At 45.1% G+C, this 24,145-nt stretch overlaps 1 protein-coding gene across 3 annotated transcripts in view; it reads right to left on the bottom strand.

The window, feature by feature from the left end:
- Positions 1–1,090: 1,090 nt before the first annotated feature.
- The window catches only part of LOC123759319 (U-scoloptoxin(01)-Er1a), a 43,490-nt gene continuing 20,435 nt past the window's right edge, over positions 1,091–24,145 (bottom strand). The window contains exons 1-5 of one of the 3 annotated variants that reach the window (XM_069328999.1): positions 14,278–14,427; positions 12,197–12,268; positions 8,941–8,978; positions 6,358–6,581; positions 1,091–4,503 (exon numbers count right to left, since the gene is read on the bottom strand). In XM_069328999.1, the coding sequence (XP_069185100.1) occupies positions 4,455–4,503; positions 6,358–6,581; positions 8,941–8,978; positions 12,197–12,236 (351 nt within the window). In that variant the 5' untranslated portion in view covers positions 12,237–12,268; positions 14,278–14,427 and the 3' untranslated portion in view covers positions 1,091–4,454. Of the gene's footprint in view, positions 4,504–6,357; positions 6,582–8,940; positions 8,979–12,196; positions 12,269–14,277; positions 14,428–24,145 lie in introns of those variants that run through there. The other 2 variants (XM_069329001.1, XM_069329000.1) reach the window with 2 other exon arrangements.

The raw sequence follows: 24,145 nt of genomic DNA, 5'->3' as shown, positions 1-24,145 counted from the left end.
TATCTTAAGATACTAACAAGGTTAGGTAAGGTCGGTGTTTTCTATGAATCTTTTTAAGGGTATCTATTATGTTAAGTATGTCACCTATGCACATATTTAATAAGTCAATATTGACTTATTAAATTTGCGAGAACGGGTTGCACTCTACGTCAGGGTCGTGCCCACCACCTTTCCATGTGGCAGCTATGAGGCCAATTGTCAAACGTTTAGGGTTTACAACATTTTCATCACAAAGATATACAGGCTTAATGTGTTTATTAACATTGAATTTGACGATGGTTACTGCATTTACTGCAGTACGGTTAGGTACTGCATTTTTTATCTTAATACCTGCAGCATACTCTGTGTTTACCAACACATTTACAAAAGCACTTTTGTTTGTAACGAAGACATAGTCACTTTCTTATCTAGGTAATTTAATGGCCTTGTCATAATGTGCCGTAGTGGTTTCCCAAAACCACTCTACTTTTCCTTCATCTGTGGTTCCCAGAGGAAAATTTAGGTTCCTCTATGTCCTTCAAGGTAGCTACTTGGAGGTCATCACTCATACCAAGGTTTGTTTTAGGTCATCAATGAACTCTAGTCCTTCTATCTTTTCCCTCCCTTTCCTGAATTTTCTGTATTTACCTTCCTCTGCTTGTAGTGCTCCTACCACCTTCTCTTTTTGTTTCTCTTCTCCACATCTCTCATTATTGACTCGACCATGACAAACTTCAAGGAAAATAATGTATTTTAGCTGCTCCTCTTTCATTCCGGACCTCTAACGAAGTTAACATATTCCATGTAGGCATGTTTATGTACTTTGGACGTTCCTTTTCCTTATTATTCATTGTTCGCTCTTTGTCCCTAGTATCTCCACTATTCCTATTGTTCTTAAGACTATCTAGCATCTTGGTTTGTTCCCTTAGCCTTTTCTTGTGCTAACAATACACCACAGGAAGTGACCACAGGTTCAACTGGCCAGGCAGCTTGCACTAATTCTTGAACCCTAACTATGAGCCTCAGCAACTGACAGTCCAGTGGCTGCTCCTTCACTTCTTATTGCTTCTTTATCCATATTTTTACATTAGGTAAAATTGTGAAACAAATATTTCCTCAAACTTTAGTTTATTTTACAAAACTGCATTCACTACTCATACAACATACATTCAGTTGAAAAGATAATGCAATACGGATGCGCTCTGCACACCCAACTCCGGTCTACAGTGCCTCGTCTTGCTCCTCTGAGTGGCTACCACATACAGTATTTGGTAGAAAATGATAGTAAATGAAAGAAAGTTTAATGGCCGTGGAAGACAATTTATAATCTACGAGAGCAATTTTAACTTTGTGATTTGGAAACGGTAATCGATAGAGACATTGTGGTAATGTGGCAAAGTATACAGATCTAGGAAAAGATTTGTTTTTGTTTCTTGCCTAATCTAAAAGCACAAGTCTTGATTTACAATAATACAAATGAATAATGAGACGAGTGAGGAATTCTAACCACTTATGCAGAAGTTCAGTCTTTTGCTGGGATATTAAAATATTAACTCTTGGAGCATTAATGGGAATCATGTAACGAGCCAGTTTTATATATCATTGGTAATTATATTGAAACAGTTGGCATGGGGTGTTTAATCAAGCCACTTGCTTGATTAAATAATATTTGCATCTTATGATGGAAATTGTCAGACAACTGAGGGAGTACTAGAGCTTCCAACACTGTCTATAGCGAAATGTTTGTGTTTGTTAAAGCTGTGTGTGCTACCATGACTGACAGCTGTGTGTGCTACCATGACTGACAGCTGTGTGTGCTACCATGACTGACAGCTGTGTGTGCTACCATGGCTGACAGCTGTATGTGCTACCATGACTGACAGCTGTGTGTGCTACCATGACAGCTGTGTGTGCTACCATGGCTGACAACTATGTGTGCTACCATGACTGACAGCTGTGTGTGCTACCATGGCTGACAGCTGTATGCGCTACCATGACTGACAGCTGTGTGTGTGCTACCGTGACTGACAGCTGTGTGTGCTACCATGGCTGACAGCTGTGTGTGTGCTACCATGGCTGACAGCTGTGTGTGCTACCATGACTGACAGCTGTGTGTGCTACCATGGCTGACAGCTGTGTGTGCTACTATGGCTGACAGCTGTGTGTGTGCTACCATGTCTGACAGCTGTGTGTGTGCTACCATGGCTGACAGCTATGTGTGCTACCATGACTGACAGCTGTGTGTGCTACCATGACTGACAGCTGTGTGTGCTACCATGGCTGACAGCTGTGCGTGTGCTACCATGACTGACAGCTGTGTGTGCTACTATGGCTGACAGCTGTGTGTGTGCTACCATGGCTGACAGCTATGTGTGCTACCATGACTGACAGCTGTGTGTGTGCTACCATGGCTGACAGCTATGTGTGCTACCATGACTGACAGCTGTGTGTGCTACCATGACTGACAGCTGTGTGTGCTACCATGGCTGACAGCTGTGTGTGTGCTACCATGACTGACAGCTGTGTGTGCTACCATGACTGACAGCTGTGTGTGTACTACCGTGGCTGACAGCTGTGTGTGCTACCATGACTGACAGCTGTGTGTACTACCATGGCTGACAGCTGTGTGCACTACCATTACTGACAGCTGTGTGTGCTACCATGGCTGACAGCTGTGTGTGCTACCATGGCTGACAGCTGTGTGTGCTACCATGGCTGACAGCTGTGTGTGCGTGTGCTACCATGGCTGACAGCTGTGTGTGCTACCATGGCTGACAGCTGTGTGTGCTACCATGGCTGACAGCTGTGTGTGCGTGTGCTACCATGGCTGACAGCTGTGTGTGCTACCATGACTGACAGCTGTGTGTGGGCTACCATGGCTGACAGCTGTGTATGTGCTACCATGGCTGACAGCTCTGTGTGTGCTACCATGACTTACAGCTGTGTGTGTGCTACCATGACTGACAGCTGTGTGTGCTACCATAGCTGACAGCTGTGTGCTACCATGGCTGACAGCTGTGTGTGTGCTACCATTACTGACAGCTGTGTGCTACCATAGCTGACAGCTGTGTGCTACCATGGCTGACAGCTGTGTGTGTGCTACCATGACTGACAGCTGTGTGCTACCATGGCTGACAGCTGTGTGCTACCATGGCTGACAGCTGTGTGTGTGCTACCATGACTGACAGCTGTGTGCTACCATAGCTGACAGCTGTGTGCTACCATGGCTGACAGCTGTGTGTGCTACCATGACTGACAGCTGTGTGCTACCATGGCTGACAGCTGTGTGTATACTACCATGGCTGACAGCTGTGTGTGTATACTACCATGGCTGACAGCTGTGTGCCGCTCGGAGAGGCCGCGTCAGAGGCACTCGTAGTGAGGAGCCACAACTGTAAATTACACAACAATTTCAGAAGACGTATAAATCTGTATTCATCCAACCACAACAATCATCACAGACATAACCAAGGGTATCACCGAATCAAATTAAACTTAAATATGGCATATATGTGGAAAGGGCAAGTTTGGAAATATAATACAGTATAATAGAAATTGTAGAATTATCTTTGTGATCGAATATGATATCTAATAAAGTAGGATCGTTAGGAGTTTGTTGACCATATACAGTGAGTGGATCACAAGTTTTGGCTTCCTGACCAGAGACAATGGCACCATTGCCCTGACAGCAGTGATAGGTGATGCTGTCAGCAGGCTGTGTGTTTAACATTTACCTTTGATCGACACATGAACGTTAACAGGTATTTAGTATAATATATATATATTATATATTATAAGATACAATGGACACTGATGTTGTTCCTAAGGACTACGTATTAGGTGACTCTGTACATATGTGCTTGTGGCGGTGAGCAGAGACCAGCTCTAACAGCGCCAGGATTCCTGCTGCCCTGTGGAGGACTCTGGCTCCTGTAGATGCCTTCATGTGGCGCTCACAGCCAGCGAGGCGCCACTCACTACTTTGCTCTAGTTAGATCTACAGGAAAGTCAATGCACCACTGTTGCTTTGATGTCGCCTTTCCATCAGTCTCGATATATAGCTTCAGTGAAGGGCTATTGCATTGTCGGCTGTCCACAGTGCTTCAGGGATCCACGGGTGGGCGGCTCCAGGCACAGTTGCCGCGGGAGAGCCACTGTATGTACAGGTATCGTGCAGGCACTCGAGAACCCAGGAGGACATGCGTGAGGTGTCATAACCTTGAGTACGACACCTAGGTGTTGTGTGAAGGCAACCCAAGCTTGGGGGATGGTGGAGGGTAAGGGATAAGGGGAGCCGAGTTTCCTCATCAAGGACTCTTAAAACAGAGGTCTGTAGACTCGTGGAGACCTCCTGATGCTGGGAGATCTGTGAGAGTCCACACGGGTCCTTCATCCTGGGTCACAGGTTATACAGATCAGGTCATCGGGTCATCACAGGCGAGATCATTTCGAGGGTCACACAAGGGTCAGTAAGTCTAAAACTTCGGAGGGTCAGTGACGTAGGTGAGTTCATTAAGGTAGTACCTGGAAAGAAAAGTTGTCATTAGTAAGACAGTAAAACAATTGTATTGTTTTGTATTGGGTGGCAGCAGGGAACACAAAGTGCTGACAACGATGTACACAAGCTCTCAGATGACAGTTGACTTTTCTAGAGATTCGCCTTTATGAGTTGTATCAAATATAACAGGTATATACAAGCCTAGCGCCTATAACATATGGGGAGGGGAGGAGTCTATATGGCAATGGTGGGATGAGGTCGGGAAGGTGAGAGACTATGTGTTACAGTTTATACATGAAAAGTCTTCATTTAGCAGGAAGTGTAGCAATGATGAACAACACGAATATCTTCTTCTCTTGCTGGAAGATATCTTTTCTCCTAACAATTAGAGTATCGATAGAAAATGGATGAAATTCGTTGAGTATGGTGTATGGCCCAGTATACCCAGGAGTGATCGCCTTGTGATCGCCCCTAGAACATGAAAAAACATATTTTTACTCTGAAATAATGTAAATTTATAACGGAATTAGACGAAGCCAAGTAGCATGAGAGGCCTTAGGAAGTCGACGATCTAAGCGAAAATGTTGTGGAGCGACTTATCCAAGATGAACAAATTATTCAAGACATTATTGCTGTCTAGAAGTTATATTAAGTTATGTTTGTAAAGGTTAGGTTTAGTTAGGTTATGTTTGGGTAGGTACAGGAGGCTCATATGCCAGCAAACATTGTCGCTTAGACCGTCGACTTGCTTTGGCGTCACCGGCCTCTTATTTTCGTCTAATTTTGTTATAAAAATGATACTTTTTCAGAATAAAAATATGTGTTTCATGTTCTACATTCAGCACCAGCATTATAATGCATAAATATATCATATTTATTCATCACTAACGTAATGCTAGGAAGTTTTGTGTAGCTTTGAGTAAGTTTGGGTATCTTTGGGTAATTAGACGGACCCTCCACAGGGGGAAAGATCTCGTGGTCGAAACACATTAGTGGCAGATATACTCGGCCGCCCACAGAAAAAAAGAATAATGTACAAACTGTAATGTATAATTTATCGTACAGTACATAGATAAACATTTCAGATTATTCTTTATAAATATATACTAAATGCTCACATACAGTAGAAAATAGTAAAAGAATATCCACGCACGAAAAGAACGCCATAGACACAGAATATACTTGTATGCTACGCGTATATCCAATATGAAAATAAAACTAAAATTCTAAACGTTTTCCTATTTCAACACATTAAGAAGGAATACAAGTTTCTGAAAACGTTCGGAATTTTTGTTTAATTTTCCTAGTGGATACATGCAACCGAATGACGTGCTTTTTATGACAATTCTTGCATTTGTATGCTACATTTATTATGTGACAGCCCCACTACTAGTTACACCCACCACTCACCAGCCCCACTACTAGTTACACCCACCACTCTCCAGCCCCACTACTAGTTACACCCACCACTCACCAGCCCCACTACTAGTTACACCCACCACTCACCAGCCCCACTACTAGTTACACCCACCACTCACCAGCCCCACTACTAGTTACACCCACCACTCACCAGCCCCACTACTAGTTACACCCACCACTCACCAGCCCCACTACTAGTTACACCCACCACTCACCAGCCCCACTACTAGTTACACCCACCACTCACCAGCCCCACTACTAGTTACACCCACCACTCACCAGCCCCACTACTAGTTACACCCACCACTCACCAGCCCCACTACTAGTTACACCCACCACTCACCAGCCCCACTACTAGTTACACCCACCACTCACCAGCCCCACTACTGTACTTGAGGTCTCCACGACTGTACTCGACACCACGCAACAAAATACTGTGAGCACCCAGCCCCTTCACTGACCAGTTGTGAGCCAGGGAGCAGTCGAAGTTGTATTGCCAGTCGCAGATGCGGTACTCCTGGTTGAAGGCCGTATCGTTGGCGCACATGTAAGGGATGCGTCGACCATCCTCGTCACACATATGGAAGAGCTGGCAGTTGAATTCCTGGTCGGCATAGAAGCCAACAGGTCGATCCGTGCAGTCGAAGGTGAAGGTCACGTTGGGGAACTCTTCCCATCGTTTCGTCTGTGAAGAGATGGTTGATTATGACGATGGTTGATAGCGGGAGATGGGGCTCAGGTTTAGTCGCGAGGTGGGGAAGGTAAAACGGGACAGTCTTCGGTTAATGAGGGAAAATGAGTGCTTGGGTTATGGGGAAATGAGTACTTGGGTTATGGGGAAATGAGTGCTTGGGTTATGGGGAAATGAGTACTTGGGTTATGGGGAAATGAGTGCTTGGGTTATGGGGAAATGAGTGCTTGGGTTATGGGGAAATGAGGGCTTTGGTTATGGGGAAATGAGTGCTTGGGTTGGGTTATGAGGAAATAAGGGTTTTGGGCATGTGAGGAGAAAACATTTATATGGGAAAAGAACCTTTATTATGTGCAAACAGGCGTATGGGTGATGTAAAGAAATGTGATTGTGAAGAGGGATGTGGGTATGCAAGTTAGTTTTGATCATGTTTGGAGAGCTCTTCGGTTATATGAGTGAGACTTTTGATGGTGTAGAGATGTCTTTGGTTACAGGGAGAAAGATGGGGGCTTTAACTTTGGGTGGACAAAGTGCATTGTTTACATAGATAGCAACCTTTGCTTATGTGAGGAGAAAGATGATGTGCGCTTAAATTATGTAGAAGAGAGGTAGATTTAGATTACGGAGAAGAGAGACTGGTAAGGGAAGAGGTGAGTAACACATCTAATGTACACCGGTTATGGCCTCATGAGCACGATGCACGCAAAACAATACATTAATAATAAGCACCATAGGTATATATTTATATATCTTATTAAATATGACCGAAAAAGTAAGATTAATAATTTTAACACGAATTTTCTCGATCTTTCTTAGAAAGAAAATTCGAGTTAGAATTATTAATCTTATTTTTTCGGTCATATTTAATAATATATGTCTACAGGAAAGACTGCTACCAAAATATACTAATATTTATATATCTCAAAACTTGTTCTGTCAGCCTCGGGCAGGACCGTGTGGCGACGCTTCAAACCTGTCCTCCCAATTAGTACGTCTCGTTTTGTCCGTTATTCTTTCCAACGTACAAATTTCAAACTACTGTGAAGAGTAGCGGTTCACAAATATCCACGTTTTCTATGCATCGTAGGTCAGGTTAGGTGGGTGGCTTGGGTTCGTACGTTTCTGGTTACTTTACCACTTTGTATTTTGTAGGTTGTGGACGCTGAGCGGAGGGGACTAGTGAAGGTTACCGCACTAGTGTGTAGATACGCGCAGGTTTAACAAAAGGCAGCTTAATACCTTGTATATTTTAAACATCTTATCGCAATTAATGTTTTATTAATAATTCTTATCATGCGAGTGAATGAATGATAACACACAATACAAGGCGGATCTCATTGAAACTTTTAAAATACTGAACAATTTGGAGGATGTTGATCCGGAAAATTTCTTCAGAAGGTCAGATGTAACACGCACAAGGAGCAACGGTTCCAAGCTCAACACGCCACAGTGTAGCACTGAGAACTGGAAGTGCTTTTCACCCACGGGGTTATTAACCCATTGAACCGCCTACCCGCCGAAGCCGTAACTGCCAAAAACCTGTTAACTTTTAAAGTACAACTAGAAAAATTCATCAAGGCACATGTCTTGATCATGAAAGACAGGAAGCCGGCGGCTTGTCGAAGGTCCCCCCCCATTTGCCTTGATGATCTTTTCCAGTTGTATATTTTGAAATTGGGCAATAATGTAAGTATGATCATTAATATAAATGTTCTTTTGTTCTGACAATAGAACATCGATATACAGAATATATTAAATTTACAAACAGATATAGACGGGCAGAACCGAAATGGTTGGGCACGTTACTATCATTTAATGCTCTTGTTCAACTAATAGTAAATAGGTACACAGAAGTTAATCAGCTTGTTGTGGGTTGCATCCTGGGGGAGGATGCAACCCAAGGAGGTTCCACCTTGGTGAGGGAGAAGGACCTCGATATAAGCTTAATATATATATATATATTATATATATATTAGGCTTATAACTGCCCCCTAAATCAGTTCGTTTGTGACTTCAACCTCGTTCTGGCAGCTCCTGCGATGGAGCTGGAACCAAGCGTTTTGGCGTTTGCCTTTCCATTGGACAATTTCAGCATCGTGGCGAGGGGGGGGGGGGGGGAGTACCTGCTGCATGGGTAACAGCTTCACCTCCATATCAACCTACCCAGACTTTGCGCCCTGGAGAGGACACTCCAGCCTCGACAACCAGAGCGCAACTCCATATAATCTCCCGTGAGTCGTGACTACAGGATGCCTACTACTATAATATATATAATTATATATAATATACTGGCAGCCTGTCCCCCGACACAGTTAATTATTACAAGAGGGTGAGGAGTGTTGAGAGGACTTACCCGGTGTAGGGCGGGCAGGGAGCACACCAGGGTGAGGGCTGCGCGCGCACACACACACCCGGACACACCGCGGGAGAGAAACACAACTGGATTAATAACAGAGATATGAACCCCACATGGCCATACTGCTTTCGCTTTGGCCAATATTCGTCACACTTTTGGTTATAAGCCAAATAATATACAGATTAATATACAGCAAAATTAATAATAGTCATTCGTCATTACAGTATTCTAGTCTTAAGCGTCTTCAACAAAAAGAAATATATATATATATATATATATATATATATATATATATATATGTCGTACCTAGTAGCCAGAACTCACTTCTCAGCCTACTATTCAAGGCCCGATTTGCCTAATAAGCCAAGTTTTCCTGAATTAATATATTTACTATATTTTTTTTCTTATGAAATGATAAAGCAACCCTTTTCTCTATGTATGAGGTCAATTTTTTTTTATTGGAGTTAAAATTAACGTAGATATATGACCGAACCTAACCAACCCTACCTAACCTAACCTAACCTATATTTATAGGTAAGGTTAGGTTAGGTAGCCAAAAAAAGCTAGGTTAGGTTAGGTTAGGTAGGTTAGGTCGACGAAAAAACATTAATTCATGAAAACTTGGCTTATTAGGCAAATCGGGCCTTGCATAGTAGACTGAGAAGTGAGTTCTGGCTACTAGGTACGACATATATATATATATATATATATATATATATATATATATATATATATATATATATATAATATCTTTGCAGTGTTATCAACTCCAAATGTTATTTGTGTTTGACGTCAGTAGGTTGTGACGTCAGTAGGTTGTGACGTCAGATGGTTGTGACGTCAGATGGTTATGACGTCAGATGGTTGTGACGTCAGTAGGTTGTGACGTCAGTAGGTTGTGACGTCAGATGGTTGTGACGTCAGATGGTTGTGACGTCAGATGGTTGTGACGTCAGTAGGTTGTGACGTCAGATGGTTTCTGTACAATCAGCTGAAGATCAACTTTAGGTCTTTCTGTTCCGTCCATTCCAGTCCAAGTTCTGTCCTTTTCGTGCAGTTAAGTTCCGTCTTTTTCTTGTAAGTATATAAATATACCTGTGAAAGAAACATCTCAAGTAGTTAAATAGACTTCTGAGACATTCAGAACAACAATTAAACCACATGCACACACACATAGGCCTAAGGAGTTTTGCACCATGCATGTCAAGGGAAGGGTTGAGCTGTCTGTGGATGGGGTGGCAGCTTTTGCAGAGTCTTTGGAGGAAACGGTGTGCAGGACTCACCAGTTAGTGTATCAAGCCTACAACTCAAATGAGGGGGGGGGGCACCTTCGACAAGTCACTATAAATTCAGGTATAGTGACATATGGGTGTACACTACAGGAAACGAGGAACAACTCAGGAAGGAGGGGAGGGGAACTATCAGGAGAAAGCGCCAAGCCATTACGACTATATAGCACTTGGAAGGGATCAGGATAAGGATTTGGGATGGGACGGGGAGGCAGGAATGGCGTCCCAACCAATTGGACGATTGGGGGATTGAACGCCGACCTGCATGAAGCGAGGCTACCACTACAATATCATAGGTTACAGAAGCAATAACAAACAATATTCTTCTGGTGGCGACAAACAAGTGATTTGTTCTACTAAGAAAAGCCCACAGGAAAATGGAAACGAGAGTTGTGAAGTAAATGTAAAAAGTTTTGAGAAAAAATCAAAGGGTTGGAGAGGGAGATAAACACATGACACTCGGGGTGTACTTCACTACGGTGGCAGCATCACACATGACACTCGGGGTGTACTTCACTACGGTGGCAGCATCACACATGACACTCGGGGTGTACTTCACTACGGTGGCAGCATCACACATGACACTCGCGGTGTACTTCACTACGGTGGCAGCATCAGAAACACAATAAATGACTCGAGTGTATTTGTCTGGCCAGAAACTATAAATATTATCACACTAATTGAAACATGGATGTGTGGACAACGGGGAACTATTGTCTGAATATAAAATAAAGGATAACAAATTATTTCCCACTGATAGACAGGTTAGACGAGGAAAGCGAGTAACAATGTATATCTCACAACACTTTTGAACGTTGTAACCAAGAGGAAATCGAAACTTAGCCACACACACAGAAAATTTTTGAACATAATTGAGAATAATGATAGCTTGATAACAGAGATAAATTGGCTAACAAACCTCGACAAAATTAAAGGAAGACATATGGGTAGAGATATCTAAATACTTCTGGCAATGTATGTATAATAGGTGACTTTAATTTTAGTAAAATAAACTGGATCAATAAAATGGGCAATGCAGAGCAGAAAATTAAAACAAAAAATGGTGGATGACTGCTTTCTTAGCCTATATATTATGGAGCCGACACGGGAAAACAATATATTTGACTTGGTTCTGACCAATAGGGAGACAAAAATAGGGAGCATGAGAGGGAATACTGATCACAAGGAAATTATATTTAATTTATCATGGAAAACCTGGAAAAGTTGTGTCAGGGAAAAACTCTGTAAGAATAACAGGTTTCAGGTGGCAGGTGGCTACAGATGACGGATCTCCCGGTACTGAGCACTCCAGGTGCAAACTCTGCGAATACCCGCCAAACACACACCGAAACTACGACGTTGGTACAACGTTCGAACAAGTTTTAACACCTTCTAACCAGTTATAACAACCAATATAGCAAGTTGTAACAACGTTCTAATACGTCATAAACACCTTAAGCCAAGATGTAACAACTTTATTACAAGTTGTAACAAGCGGAAAATAGAGACAGTTTCGGTTTGTGTTTCCAGGGTAGACCCTTCAGACTTGCCGGCATGAAGTACCTGGATCTTTGTAATTACTTTATTGACCGACATGTACTTGAGGATATCTTCATATGCACCCAAAGTTTGTCAGTGCAGGCTACACACTCTCTCACACACACACACACACACACACACTCTCTCTCTCTCTCTCTCTCTCTCTCTCTCTCAGAAAAAAAATAGGCATGCACAGAATGAAGGAAGAAAGGCAAACACCTAAATGCACAGATGTACAGACGGACATTGATAGCCGGTCAGACCTATAAACAGATGAACACCAACAAACATCGGGTCCGACAGTCATCTAGACAGTAACTGTGAGAGAGTGGATGTTATAGTGACCCATGTACCCACCGAGGGTGACCCATGTTCACACCGAGGGTGACCCATGTGCTCACCGAGGGTGACACACATATACTCACCGAGGGAAGCGACAGAGATGACAGCTAGTTGTCGCAGCATCTTCACGGAGACTTGGACCCTTGCGGCGCCTGCTAGAAGAGACAGTGATATTATTCATCTTACCTCAACAAAGGCGAACATAATTATATAGTAACAGAAGAACACCTACTGGCCAATACGAGGCAGCTCCTATTTATATCCACCCAAACACATATATACGTCTAACCTTCGCTTGAAACAATCCAGCGATCTCATGCTGAATTGATCTTCAGCGATCATGTTCTCAGGGCCTGTGACTATCGTCACCGTTGTTAATGAAGGTTGCATGATCACATTCAAGAACAGTGTATAGTGAATAATTGTGGAGGCAGGACGAAGCCGTTGGGCACTCCACTTACGACCGTTGCCTTCTCTGATTATACATCATGGCAGCCCTCTGCTTCCTGGGAGATAACAATGCTATGATATACAGGCGCCTCGATCATGCATGGCAGCAGGGGAGGGGGAGGGGGGCTGGGAGGAGGTAGGGTGACAACGTAGGGTGTTGGCAGGGTGAGAAGGGAGTAGGATGGTCGTAAAGCATTTATGGAATTGGTGCGGTTTTTTTTTCTACCACAGACGTGGCCACACATTAATTGGTGCGTTGGGAGGTTGGTAGGATGGGTGGGGGGGGGGGCGGGGCGGGTTAGAGGTGAAGGGACGAGGAGAGGGGAAAGGGTGTGTTGGGGTGCTGGGAGGGGAGGAGGAGGAGGGGTAGGAATAGGTATAAGGGGTAGAAGGATAAAAGAAGGGATATAAGAGATTGCAAAGATTGTCACTATTTTCAGCAACATATCACCCCCATTTTCTATAACCTTTTGGTTCTCTTTAGTTAGAAACAGAAGGTGTTAGGCTTATCGACGTCCCCTTTGGGCCTAGACCAACGACTGACCTTTCCCGGGATGCATCCCACAACAGCTGTTTAACTCTGGGGTACCACTTTACTGCCAGGCGAACAGGGGCATTGGGTGAAAGGGAACGTGGCCAAACACTTTTGTCCGGATCGGTAATTGAATCCGAGACCTTTCGGGTGTGACATTACTACGTAGCCTACTGCGCCACAGGACTCATCTCACTGCGTTTAATGCTCGAATTTGTACCTAGATACTATAAGACCAACCAACCACATCAGCCGTCAAAATAGACTGCTAGAAACTCAACTGAATTCAGAATGTATGAGAGTTGTAATATTTACCAAGAGAGCCCAGCAAGGAACTTCCCTGCACTGTGAGAGATCACTCCTTTACTTTGAAACAACTTACTGTTTCTCCCTTATTTATGGCCGCGTGTTACCGTCTTCGGGACAGTAACTTCATCTCCTTATTTACACAGGAAGGTACAGGAACAGAAGATTGCTGACTCCTGTTAACAGGCTGAGAGCTTTCCCTTCCCATAATTCATGGTAAGCCTTACCCTACTAGTTTTCCCTGAAATACGACCCGCCAATCGTTTAACAAGCAGGTATCCAGTTACTGCTGGGTAAACAGAGGCGAAGAGGTCTCTTCCCAGCAATGTGCCCCCCCCAACTCCCTCCCAAGGAGGACGGGTGCTAGGGGCGAGGGCTCACTCAACGCCAATGAAAGTAGCGAGGACCCGGCCGGCAGCCTTGTGGGAGCGAGGAGCCGCCTGGCCTTCACTGACCTCGTCACAAGACCGTCTGGGTCAGGAGGATTCCCTTCTATAGATGCTCGCCCAGGTCATAATCGTATTGCAGGAGGCTTTAAGAAGCCCCAACAATAGTTCCTTTTAAGCCTTTTTCCTTGGAGCCTCTAAATACTGCTTCCTTTCTCTAATTAATGTGAACGTCCTCGGGACTAATGCCTTGACAGGATGAGACAAAGTAAGCAATAGACAGCAGCTACGTTCACAGCCTTGCTGGCGACCCCAATAAGGGTATGGGAGAGCTATGGGAGAGCGGAAATGCTGACCAAACAACACACGAGAAATGAAGAGACGACGACGTTTCGGTCATATGAGAGCGTAGAGTTTTGTTGTTGTTTTAGATTCAGATAAAACAAAGTTGCAAGTAGCACGGGCTATGGTGGTCCGGTAGTGGACTTACCTGGCACAGGAGCGGGGCTGTACGTTGATCCAGGAGCGGAGAGGTTCTACCGGCACAGCGGCGGCCCTGGCCTGAGAGACGGGCGATGGGAAGTGGAGGAGGGGAGCTGCTCAGACAGACGGGTAGAGAGAAGGGATAGTGAGGAGAGAGTGGTCCAGCAACTATGAGAGTGGTGGTGGTGGGGGGGGGAAGTAACAGGGTGATTAAGACAGTTCTATGAGAAGCAAAATAGCGTGAGGTGAACCATAAATTGTCGCTCACACGATATGTTTTAGGACAAACTCAAATGAAGAAAAACGTGATGTGAGGTATTGAGATAATGTTACAGCTTGTGAGGAGCTGTGAGGGCTGGCGGTACAGGACGCTCAGCGCTGCTCAGTCCCGCCATCGACCACAGGCTCCAGCGGCCCGCACAGCTGACCGGTAACGCTTCATAAACCACCTCGTTACGGTCTCCCATAGTCGGGGACTAAGCCTACGACTGATCTCTCCCAAGATGCAACCCACAGCAGTTGCCTAACTCCAGGGGTACCTATTTACTGTTAGGTGAACAGGGGCATCAGGTGCTGCATAGTTCCTAAGCGACTCTCTCTTCTCAGGACCCAACAGGTGCGAGTCAAGTGCACTATTCACCAACTGGTTTCAAAGGACACTCGTCGCCACTCGGCTCAGGGATTGCAAAATCGATCAAATAAATGTTGCAATTTTGTGATCTTTGCTTGCACTGGTGCATCTTGTTTTCGCTGTTGTTCTAATTTGCAAGGCTGCCGAGCCTACGTACGTCTTGTGAGTCCTGTAGTGAGTTGAGACCAGGTCATGTGACTTAATGTTCCTTATATACAACTGTATGTAGCGTAGCGTAGAAATTGTTGTATTTAAATATATTGAATTGTATTATATAGAATTACAATGTACTGTATTGCGCTAATTTAAGGCTTATGCAACACTGGGTCGTTATTGTTTTGTGGTGTAATGTATCGTTCAGTAGTGTTTAACTGTGTTATACTCCATATACCTCACTTAACTGTGCTTCACTGCACTGTAACTGTGCTTCATTGCACTGTAACTGCTTCACTGCACTATAACTGTGCTTCACTTCACCACACTGTAACTGTGCTTCACTTCACCACACTGTAACTGTGCTTCACTGCATTGTGCGACACACGATGATTGGCACGGAAAACGCTGCTATGAGCTACGTTAATAATTCGCCAGCAGGCGCACCAGCCTGCTCCCCCTGCCACCCCCCACCGGCCTGCTCCTCCAGCCACCCACACACCGGCCTGCTCCCCCTGCCACCCCCCACCGGCCTGCTCCTCCAGCCACCCACACACCGGCCTGCTCCCCCTGCCACCCCCCACCGGCCTGCTCCTCCAGCCACCCACACACCGGCCTGCTCCCCCTGCCACCCCCCACCGGCCTGCTCCTCCAGCCACCCACACACCGGCCTGCTCCTCCAGCCACCCACACACCGGCCTGCTCCTCCAGCCACCCACACACCGGCCTGCTCCTCCAGCCACCCCCCACCGGCCTGCTCCTCCAGCCACCCACACACCGGCCTGCTCCTCCAGCCACCCACACACCGGCCTGCTCCTTCAGCCACCCACACACCGGCCTGCTCCCCCTGCCACCCCCCACCGGCCTGCTCCTCCAGCCACCCACACACCGGCCTGCTCCCCCTGCCACCCCCCACCGGCCTGCTCCTCCAGCCACCCACACACCGGCCTGCTCCTCCAGCCACCCACACACCGGCCTGCTCCTTCAGCCACCCACACACCGGCCTGCTCCCCCTGCCACCCCCCACCGGCCTGCTCCTCCAGCCACCCACACACCGGCCTGCTCCCCCTGCCACCCCCCACCGGCCTGCTCCTTCAGCCACCCACACACCGGCCTGCTCCCCCTGCCACCCCCCATCGGCCTGCTCCTCCAGCCACCCACACACCGGCCTGCTCCCCCCTGCTACCCCCCACCGGCCTGCTCCTCCAGCCACCCACACACCGGCCTGCTCCCCTAGCCACCCCCCTCACCGGCCTGCTCCCTTAGCCACCCCCCTCACCGGCCTGCTCCCCCAGCCACCCCCCCACTCCGGCCTGCCCCCCGAACCATCTCCACCCACACGTTAGAAAGAACTTTTTCAGTGTCAGAGTAGTTAACAGATGGAATGCATTATGCAGTGATGTGGTGGAGGCTGACTCCATACACAGTTTCAAATGTAGATATGATAGAGCCCAGTAGGCTCAGGAATCTGTACACTAGTTGAGAGGCGGGACCAAAGAGCCGAAGCTCAACCTCCGCAAGCACAACGAAGTGAGTACACGCCCACAGAGATAGATAGATAGATAGAGAGAGAGAGAGAGAGAGAGAGAGAGAGAGAGAGAGAGAGAGAGAGAGAGAGAGAGGTGGAGGGGGGGGGGCAACTGTGTACCAAAGTGTCAAGGTGTGCTTAGGGAAGCAACACCATGTCTGGTAAAGCTATTGGAGGTTCTACGAGAGAATGACCGAGATGAGGCAACACAGACAAGGGAGGACAGACTGCGTATTATTACATTGTCACATTATATTTAACACCGTTCCATGTAATGCTTTTCCTACCCCCGTTCTCTACCTTTACTAATACTTGATTATAGGTTAAGTTAGGTTAGGTTAGGTTAAGTTTGGTTAGGTTAAAATTATTAAGAATTGTTTCTGAATGTGATAATAGAAATGAAGTAAAGTACCTGTGTGCAATTAATTATTTGTATTAGATAAACCGATACTTAGGATGTATATTTCAAATATAAGATTTGAGTCTTGGGGGAGAGGGGGAGCTAGGAGAGAGAGGTGGAGTCGGGGGGAGGAGGAGGAGGAGGAGAGAGATAGGGAAGACAGGATGGAAAGGGAAGGAGAGGTGTGAGAGGGGGAGATGTGGGATGGTATGGGAAAGAAACGTAAAACTGATGGGAGAGGGGAGATTGGGAGAGAAGGTGACGATGAAAGGAGAGGAGAAAGGGCAGAAGAAGGGTGAGAGGAATGTTGAGGGAGAAAGGTGGACAGGGGAAGGGGGGAGAGAGAGAGAGACCCAGGCGCAGCTGGGTACCCCATCCAGTGAACAATTATACAATGGGAAAGGCTGAAGGTTACAAGATGCCCTACAAGGTCTTGAGCTGGGACCCGCGCTCCTTGTATACCTATTACAGGCATGGCCACACAAATGGTTCATGAACTTCACTCCAGAGAAGTGCAACATAGTGAAGATGGCGATATGACTGTGGTGCCCAGGCGAACAATGCACAGTGGAGAGCAGAGGTCATAGAAGGAAAATAATACGGGACAATATGTAGCAAAGAATGTATTTGGTGGGACAAATACAGAACTAAATCAGCCACGTATGCTGGGAGATCCTCCGTGACCCTGGTCAAGGATGACTCAAGACGCTACATAAGGTGTAGGTTTGAATGTACTGAGGTTCGTTATAAAGACTGGTCCCGACTTGAGGGGTACACATATAAGGAACTAAACTGAATGACGCTGCAAGAAAAGAGGAAATATACAGGATATGAAGGATATGATCTAGACATATTGAAAATCGATTAAATAGAGACAGAATTGTTTAGGTTATGTACCAGCATAGAATAATGATATGCATGAGATTTACACACAAACACACACACACACACACACACACACACACACACACACACACACACACACACACACACACACACACACACACACACCCACATAAAGAGAATAACGTCTGCGGCATATGCGAGGCTGGCTAACATCAGAACGGCGTTCAGGAACCTGTGTAAGGAATCATTCAGAATCTTGTACACCACATATGTAAGACCAATCCTGGAGTATGCGGCCCCAGCATGGAGCCCGTACCTTGTCAAGCACAAGACGAAGCTGGAAAAAGTCCAAAGGTATGCTACTAGACTAGTCCCAGAACTAAGAGGCATGAGTTATGAGGAAAGGCTGCGGGAAATGCACCTCACGACACTGGAAGACAGAAGAGTAAGGGGGGACATGATCACAACCTACAAAATCCTCAGGGGAATCGACCGGGTAAACAAGGATGAACTATTCAACACTGGTGGGACGCGAACAAGGGGACACAGGTGGAAGCTGAGTACCCAAATGAGCCACAGAGACGTTAGAAAGAACTTTTTCAGTGTCAGAGTAGTTAGTAAATGGAATGCATTAGGAAGTGATGTGGTGGAGGCTGACTCCATACACAGTTTCAAATGTAGATATGATAGAGCCCAATAGGCTCAGGAATCTGTACACCAGTTGATTGACGGTTGAGAGGCGGGACCAAAGAGCCAGAGCTCAACCCCCGCAAGCACAATTAGGTGAGTACACACACACACACACACACACACACACACACACACACACACACACACACACATATACACACACACACACACAAGAGAATATCTGGAAGAAGTGTAGTGGGAAGAAGAACTAAGAGGAAAAACAGTACAAAATATGATGGACTTAGTGAAGTGGAAAAGCAAGGAGGCCGAAGAGAGTTTTATACCGACCAACAGTAAAGGAAAAAAGTAGGAGGGAATTTAAAAACCCATGGTTTAATAGGAAGTGTCAGGAAACAAAAAATAAAAGCAGGAGTGGGGAACGTACAGAAGACAAAGGGCAGAGGACAATAGGATTAGATGCAACAGAGCTAGGAATGAATACATTAATATAAGGAAAGCATCGGAAAGGAATTATGAAAACGGTATTCCAATGAATGCGAAAAAGCAACCTAAATTACTACATAAGAAGGGAAATGTCGGTGAACGACCAAGTGACAAGACTAAGGAAAACAGAAGGAGCATATAGAGAAAGTGACAAGGAAATCTGCGAGGTACTGAACGTCAGTTTCCATGGAGTGTTCACAACCGAGCCTGAGCAGCTCCCATTGTTAGAAGAGGAGATGACCCAAGATGAGAGACTAACAGAGAAAGAGTGTAAGGTGACAGCAGAGGAGGTAATGAAGCAGCGTCCAAAACTGGATGAAACTAAAGCAGTTGGACCAGATAAAGTATCACCGTGGATGCTAAAAAAGGCAGCACAGGCCCTCAGCGTGCCTCTGGCAATGGTCTATAATGAGTCACTTACGAAGGGAGAGTTGTCCAGTTGCTGGCAGAAGACAAATGTGGTACCAATTTTCAAGAAAAGAAATAGAGACGAGACACTTAACTACAGACCAGTGTCACTGACAAGCATTCTCTGCAAAGTACTCGAAAGAATAATAAGGACTAGTTACACACCCGGAGAGAATTAGGCATGTGAGCAAATATTAACATGGCTGTAGGAGAGGGAAATCACGTCTGACGAACCTACTGAAGTTCTATGATAAAGTAACAAAAATAAGGCAGGACAAAGAAGGTTGGGCTAATAAACGCATTTCTGGATTGCCAAAAAGCCTTTGGTAGAGTACCTCGCAAGATATTCATGCACAAGTTTGAGAGGCAGGCGGGAGTAAGCGGGAAACACTAACATGGGCAAGGAATAACCTAACAGACAGGAGCCAGAGAGCAGTATGGGACGAGGAGTCGGACTGGTGAAGGTAACATGCTGAACACCTCAAGGATCGCTGCTGGGAACAATGCTATTTCTCATTTATGTAAATGTCCTATATTACAGGAATGGAGTCTTATGTGTCGATGTTTGCAGACGATACAAAAATAACGAGAATAGTTGTGACAGATGAGGATTGTAGGATTCTCCAAGATGTTAAACAAGTTGCAGAGTGGGTCCAAGAAATGGCTACTGGAATTCAACACGAGCAAGTGTAAGGTGATGGAAATGATAACAGGTGACAGGAGACCACAGGGACAGTACGCAATAAAGGAAAACTACAGATCTCTAGCAACTTGAGAAAAAAGAAGACCTGATAACGGAGATAATACCAACCCTAACTCCAGAGGCTCACATAGATAAGATAACGTCAGGAGCAAACTCTACGCTAGCAAAAGTTAAGATATCATCCAGGGATTTAAATAAGGAGACATTTAGATCGCTGTATACCGCCTACGTGAGACCAGTTTTAGAATGTGTTGCCCCATCACGGAGCCCCACCTAAAGAAACACATAAGAAAAACTCGAAACGGTTCAGAAGTTTGCGACGAGGCTCGTCCCAGAATTGCGAGGGATGGGATACGAAAAGAGACTGAAAAAATAAAACCTGACGACACTAAGAAAGAGAAAAAAAGAGAGGATAGACATGATAGAGACGTATAAAATACTTAGGGTGGGATTGGCAGAGTGGAAAAATAGGAAATGTTCACAATGAATTCCAATTGAACAAGGCGGCATGGATTAACCTCGAGATTTAGATGAGTCATAGAGATGTTAGGAAGTTTTCTTTGAATGTAAGAATAGTGGGAAAATGGAATGAACTAAAGGAGCAGGTTGTAGATGAAAACTACATTCATAACTTTAAAAGCAGATATGATACGGAAATAAGCGAAAAGTCATTGCATAAGACAACTGGCAGTGGGAAAAACGGGGTCCAGGACCTAATGTTCGATTTTGCAAGCACAAATAGATGAGTGCAAACAGGTGAGCACACAGTAAAGCCTAGTAGGCTCAGGAATCTGTACACCTATTGATTGACAGTTGAGAGACGGGACCAAAGAACCAAAGCTCAACCCCCGCAAGCACAAATAGGTGAGTACAAGTAGGTGAGTACACACTCACGCGCGCACACACCCAAATGAGCCACAGAGACATTAGAAAAGAACTTTCTCTGTGTCAGAGTAGTTAGTAAATGGAATGCATTAGGAAGTGATGTGGTGGAGGCTGACTCCATACACTGTTTCAAGTGTAGATATGATAGAGCCCAGTAGGCTCAGGAACCTGTACACCAGTAGATTGACGGTTGAGAAGCGGGACCAAAGAGCTAGAGCTCAACCTCCACAATCACAACTAGGTGAGTTCAACTAGGAGAGTACACACACACAAGCTGGAACCCGAGGTATCAGTAACACAAGAAACATCAGACACTGCAGCAGGAACACCAACGGGGAAATCAGTGGCAGAAACCACTGGATTAAAGATGGAACTCGACAGCAGCAGGAGGACCAGCAGCAGCAGGAGGACCAGCAGCAGCAGCAGGACCAGCAGCAGCAGCAGGACCAGCAGCAGCAGGAGGACCAGCAGCAGCAGAAGGACCAACAGCAGCAGCAGCGCCAGCATGTAAACATCGGGCTGGAGACGGACTCCCAGGAGCGCGTCGGGCAGACCACCTGGTCGACCTCAGACCACGACTGACGGACCGACCAGGTGATGGTGACAGCACGGGGGGGAGGACAACTAGTGGTGGTGACCAAAGTGAGGATGATGGTAATAATAGTGCAGGTGATAATGGTGGAGGTGATAACGATGGTGGTAATATCAATGGTATTAATAGGGGTTGTGTTTATAATAAATTAGTAGTGGATAACAGTGCTTTAATAATAGAGGTGACAACATTGATGATAAAGATAGGATTAAAAAAAAACTCTCAAGTCTTAATACTCACTCTCCTTGAGTGCTCTCTCAAGGTCCGAGTGTATGTGTGGTTAAGACGAGACTCACATCTCAAAGACTAACCAACACAAAGACTCAAAGACTCAATCTTCTCCATTAGACGTTGATATGTAAGTCTGGTGTAAACAAAAATTTAAGATTTGGTGTAAATTCCATCAATTTCACAAATACACAAGTGAGTGGGGTTTTTATCCAATATTATTATTGTGTTTGTGAGAAGACATTACCATTACTTAATGGTGGTGATGTTGATAAATGGTGGTAGTGGTAAAAGTTGATGGAGGGGAGGAGGGGGATAGTAAGTGGTGATAATAGTGGTTGTGGTGGTGATAATAAGGGTAGTAGTGGTGGTGGTGATAGCAGGGGATAGTGGTTGTGATTACAGGGTAATAGGGGTAGTGGAGGGTGCTAGTAGTAGCAGTAATAGAGGTGGTGATGGTGGTAATAGGGGATAATATGGGTGACAACAAGGATAGTGGTGATAATAGGGGTGGTGGTGGTGGTGATGGTAGTGGAAGTGGTGGTAACGGAGGTAAGAGTGGTGATGCCAGAGGTAGCGGTGGTGGTGATGATGAAGGTAATGGTGGTGATAATAGTGGTTGTAATAATGGTGGCAGTAGCGTTGAAGGTGTTGGGCACCACGGCAGGCGGCCCTTCTAGGCACTTTCACTCTCTCTTTGGGGGCTGTCTGATCCCTCTCCCTCTCTCTCTCTCTCTCTCTCTCTCTCTCTCTCTCTCTCTCTCTCTCTCTCTCTCTCTCTCTCTCTCTCTCTCTCTCTCTCTCTCTCTCTCTCTCCCTCTCTCTCTCTCTCTCTCTCTCTCTCTCTCTCTCTCTCTCTCTCTCTCTCTCTCTCTCTCTCTCTCTCTCTCTCTCTCTCTCTCTCTCCCTCCCTCCCTCCCTCTCGTGTGCACAAATCCATTTACATAAACACCTCCAATAAAATTATCTTCCTAACCCACCAAACCTTACCTGATAGATGTAAGTAAACCCACCTACCACCTACCTAACCCACCTGTCAGCTGTTCAACCAATCAATTACGTGTCTCATTAACTGTTTTGTTGGTCGAGCCGGTGCCCAAGAGCTTAAGTAAGACCAGAGGGGATGAAACTGTGAAGTCAGGTCATGTGTGGTGGGATAAGGTCAAATTAGGTGAACTGAGATCTCTTCAGGTATAAATAGGAAATACGTTAGGCCCAGTCCGGCCAGGTCTAGTCGCTCCCGGCCAAGACTCCTGAGAAATGGCCTCCTTTTCAACACCGACTTGATGATGTCATGGAACTAACTTGCTAAACTAGTTTTCGTTACACGTTGAAAGCCATATTTTTTGTTGTATACCGTCATCAACTATCAACCAGGAGTGGAGTCGTTAAAAACTCACAGAGTGGAGCAGGATATATATATATATATATATATATATATATATATATATATATATATATATATATATATATATATATATATATGTATATATATATATATATATGTATATATATATATATATATATATATATATATATATATATATATATATATGTATATATATATATATATATGTATATATATATATATATATATATATATATATATATATATATATATATATATATATATATATATATATATATATATATAAATGAATGGAAATGTAATCGTCTCAAAAACCACAAATTTCCTTTGTGTCAAATAAGCATTTTGGGAACATTTACAGACTATATAAGCATAGAGCAGAATACGAATGCGATATTTTATTCAGCACAGTAACATTGTTTATCAGTAAGTACTGAACACTTACTACTGCCTGTTATCACCACACCTTTTAGGTGACTGCTCAGAATTACCGGTTCCAGTCTATGTTGGCTAGAGAGTGGCCGAGAGGGACCTCACTAGAAGGGAGTGGCGTTCACTGGTGCCGGTGTCAGTGACAGCTTGGTTTCATAAATGTCAGATGTTATCTTAATGTAGCTGTCACTGGCATCAAAATACGAGCGACAGGCGCCAGTGGCTGGGTGGAACTGGGCTCCCGTCTACAGGAGAACAGGTAGCCAGGACACTCTCTGACAACTGGCCAATGAGGGAGGATCCAGCAATAACTGGCCAATGAGGACCCGGCAGTAACTGGCCAATGAGGACCCGGCAGTAACTGGCCAATGAGGACCCAACAATAAGTGACCAATGATGACCCAACAATAACTTGCCAATGAGAACCCAGTAATAACTAACCCATGAGGATCCGGCATTAACTAACCAATGAGGACGGTGCAGTATCTGGCCAACGGCTGACCCGTCACTAACTGGCCAATGACAACACCCGTTAGGCAGGTTTGTTGATCTGCTCTTGATACACC

The sequence above is a fragment of the Procambarus clarkii genome, chromosome 22, assembly GCF_040958095.1.
Source record: "Procambarus clarkii isolate CNS0578487 chromosome 22, FALCON_Pclarkii_2.0, whole genome shotgun sequence".
Classification (NCBI taxonomy): Eukaryota; Metazoa; Arthropoda; class Malacostraca; order Decapoda; family Cambaridae; genus Procambarus; species Procambarus clarkii.
Note: the sequence above shows the minus strand (reverse complement) of the source record. Positions and strands in the feature narration are given on the sequence as shown.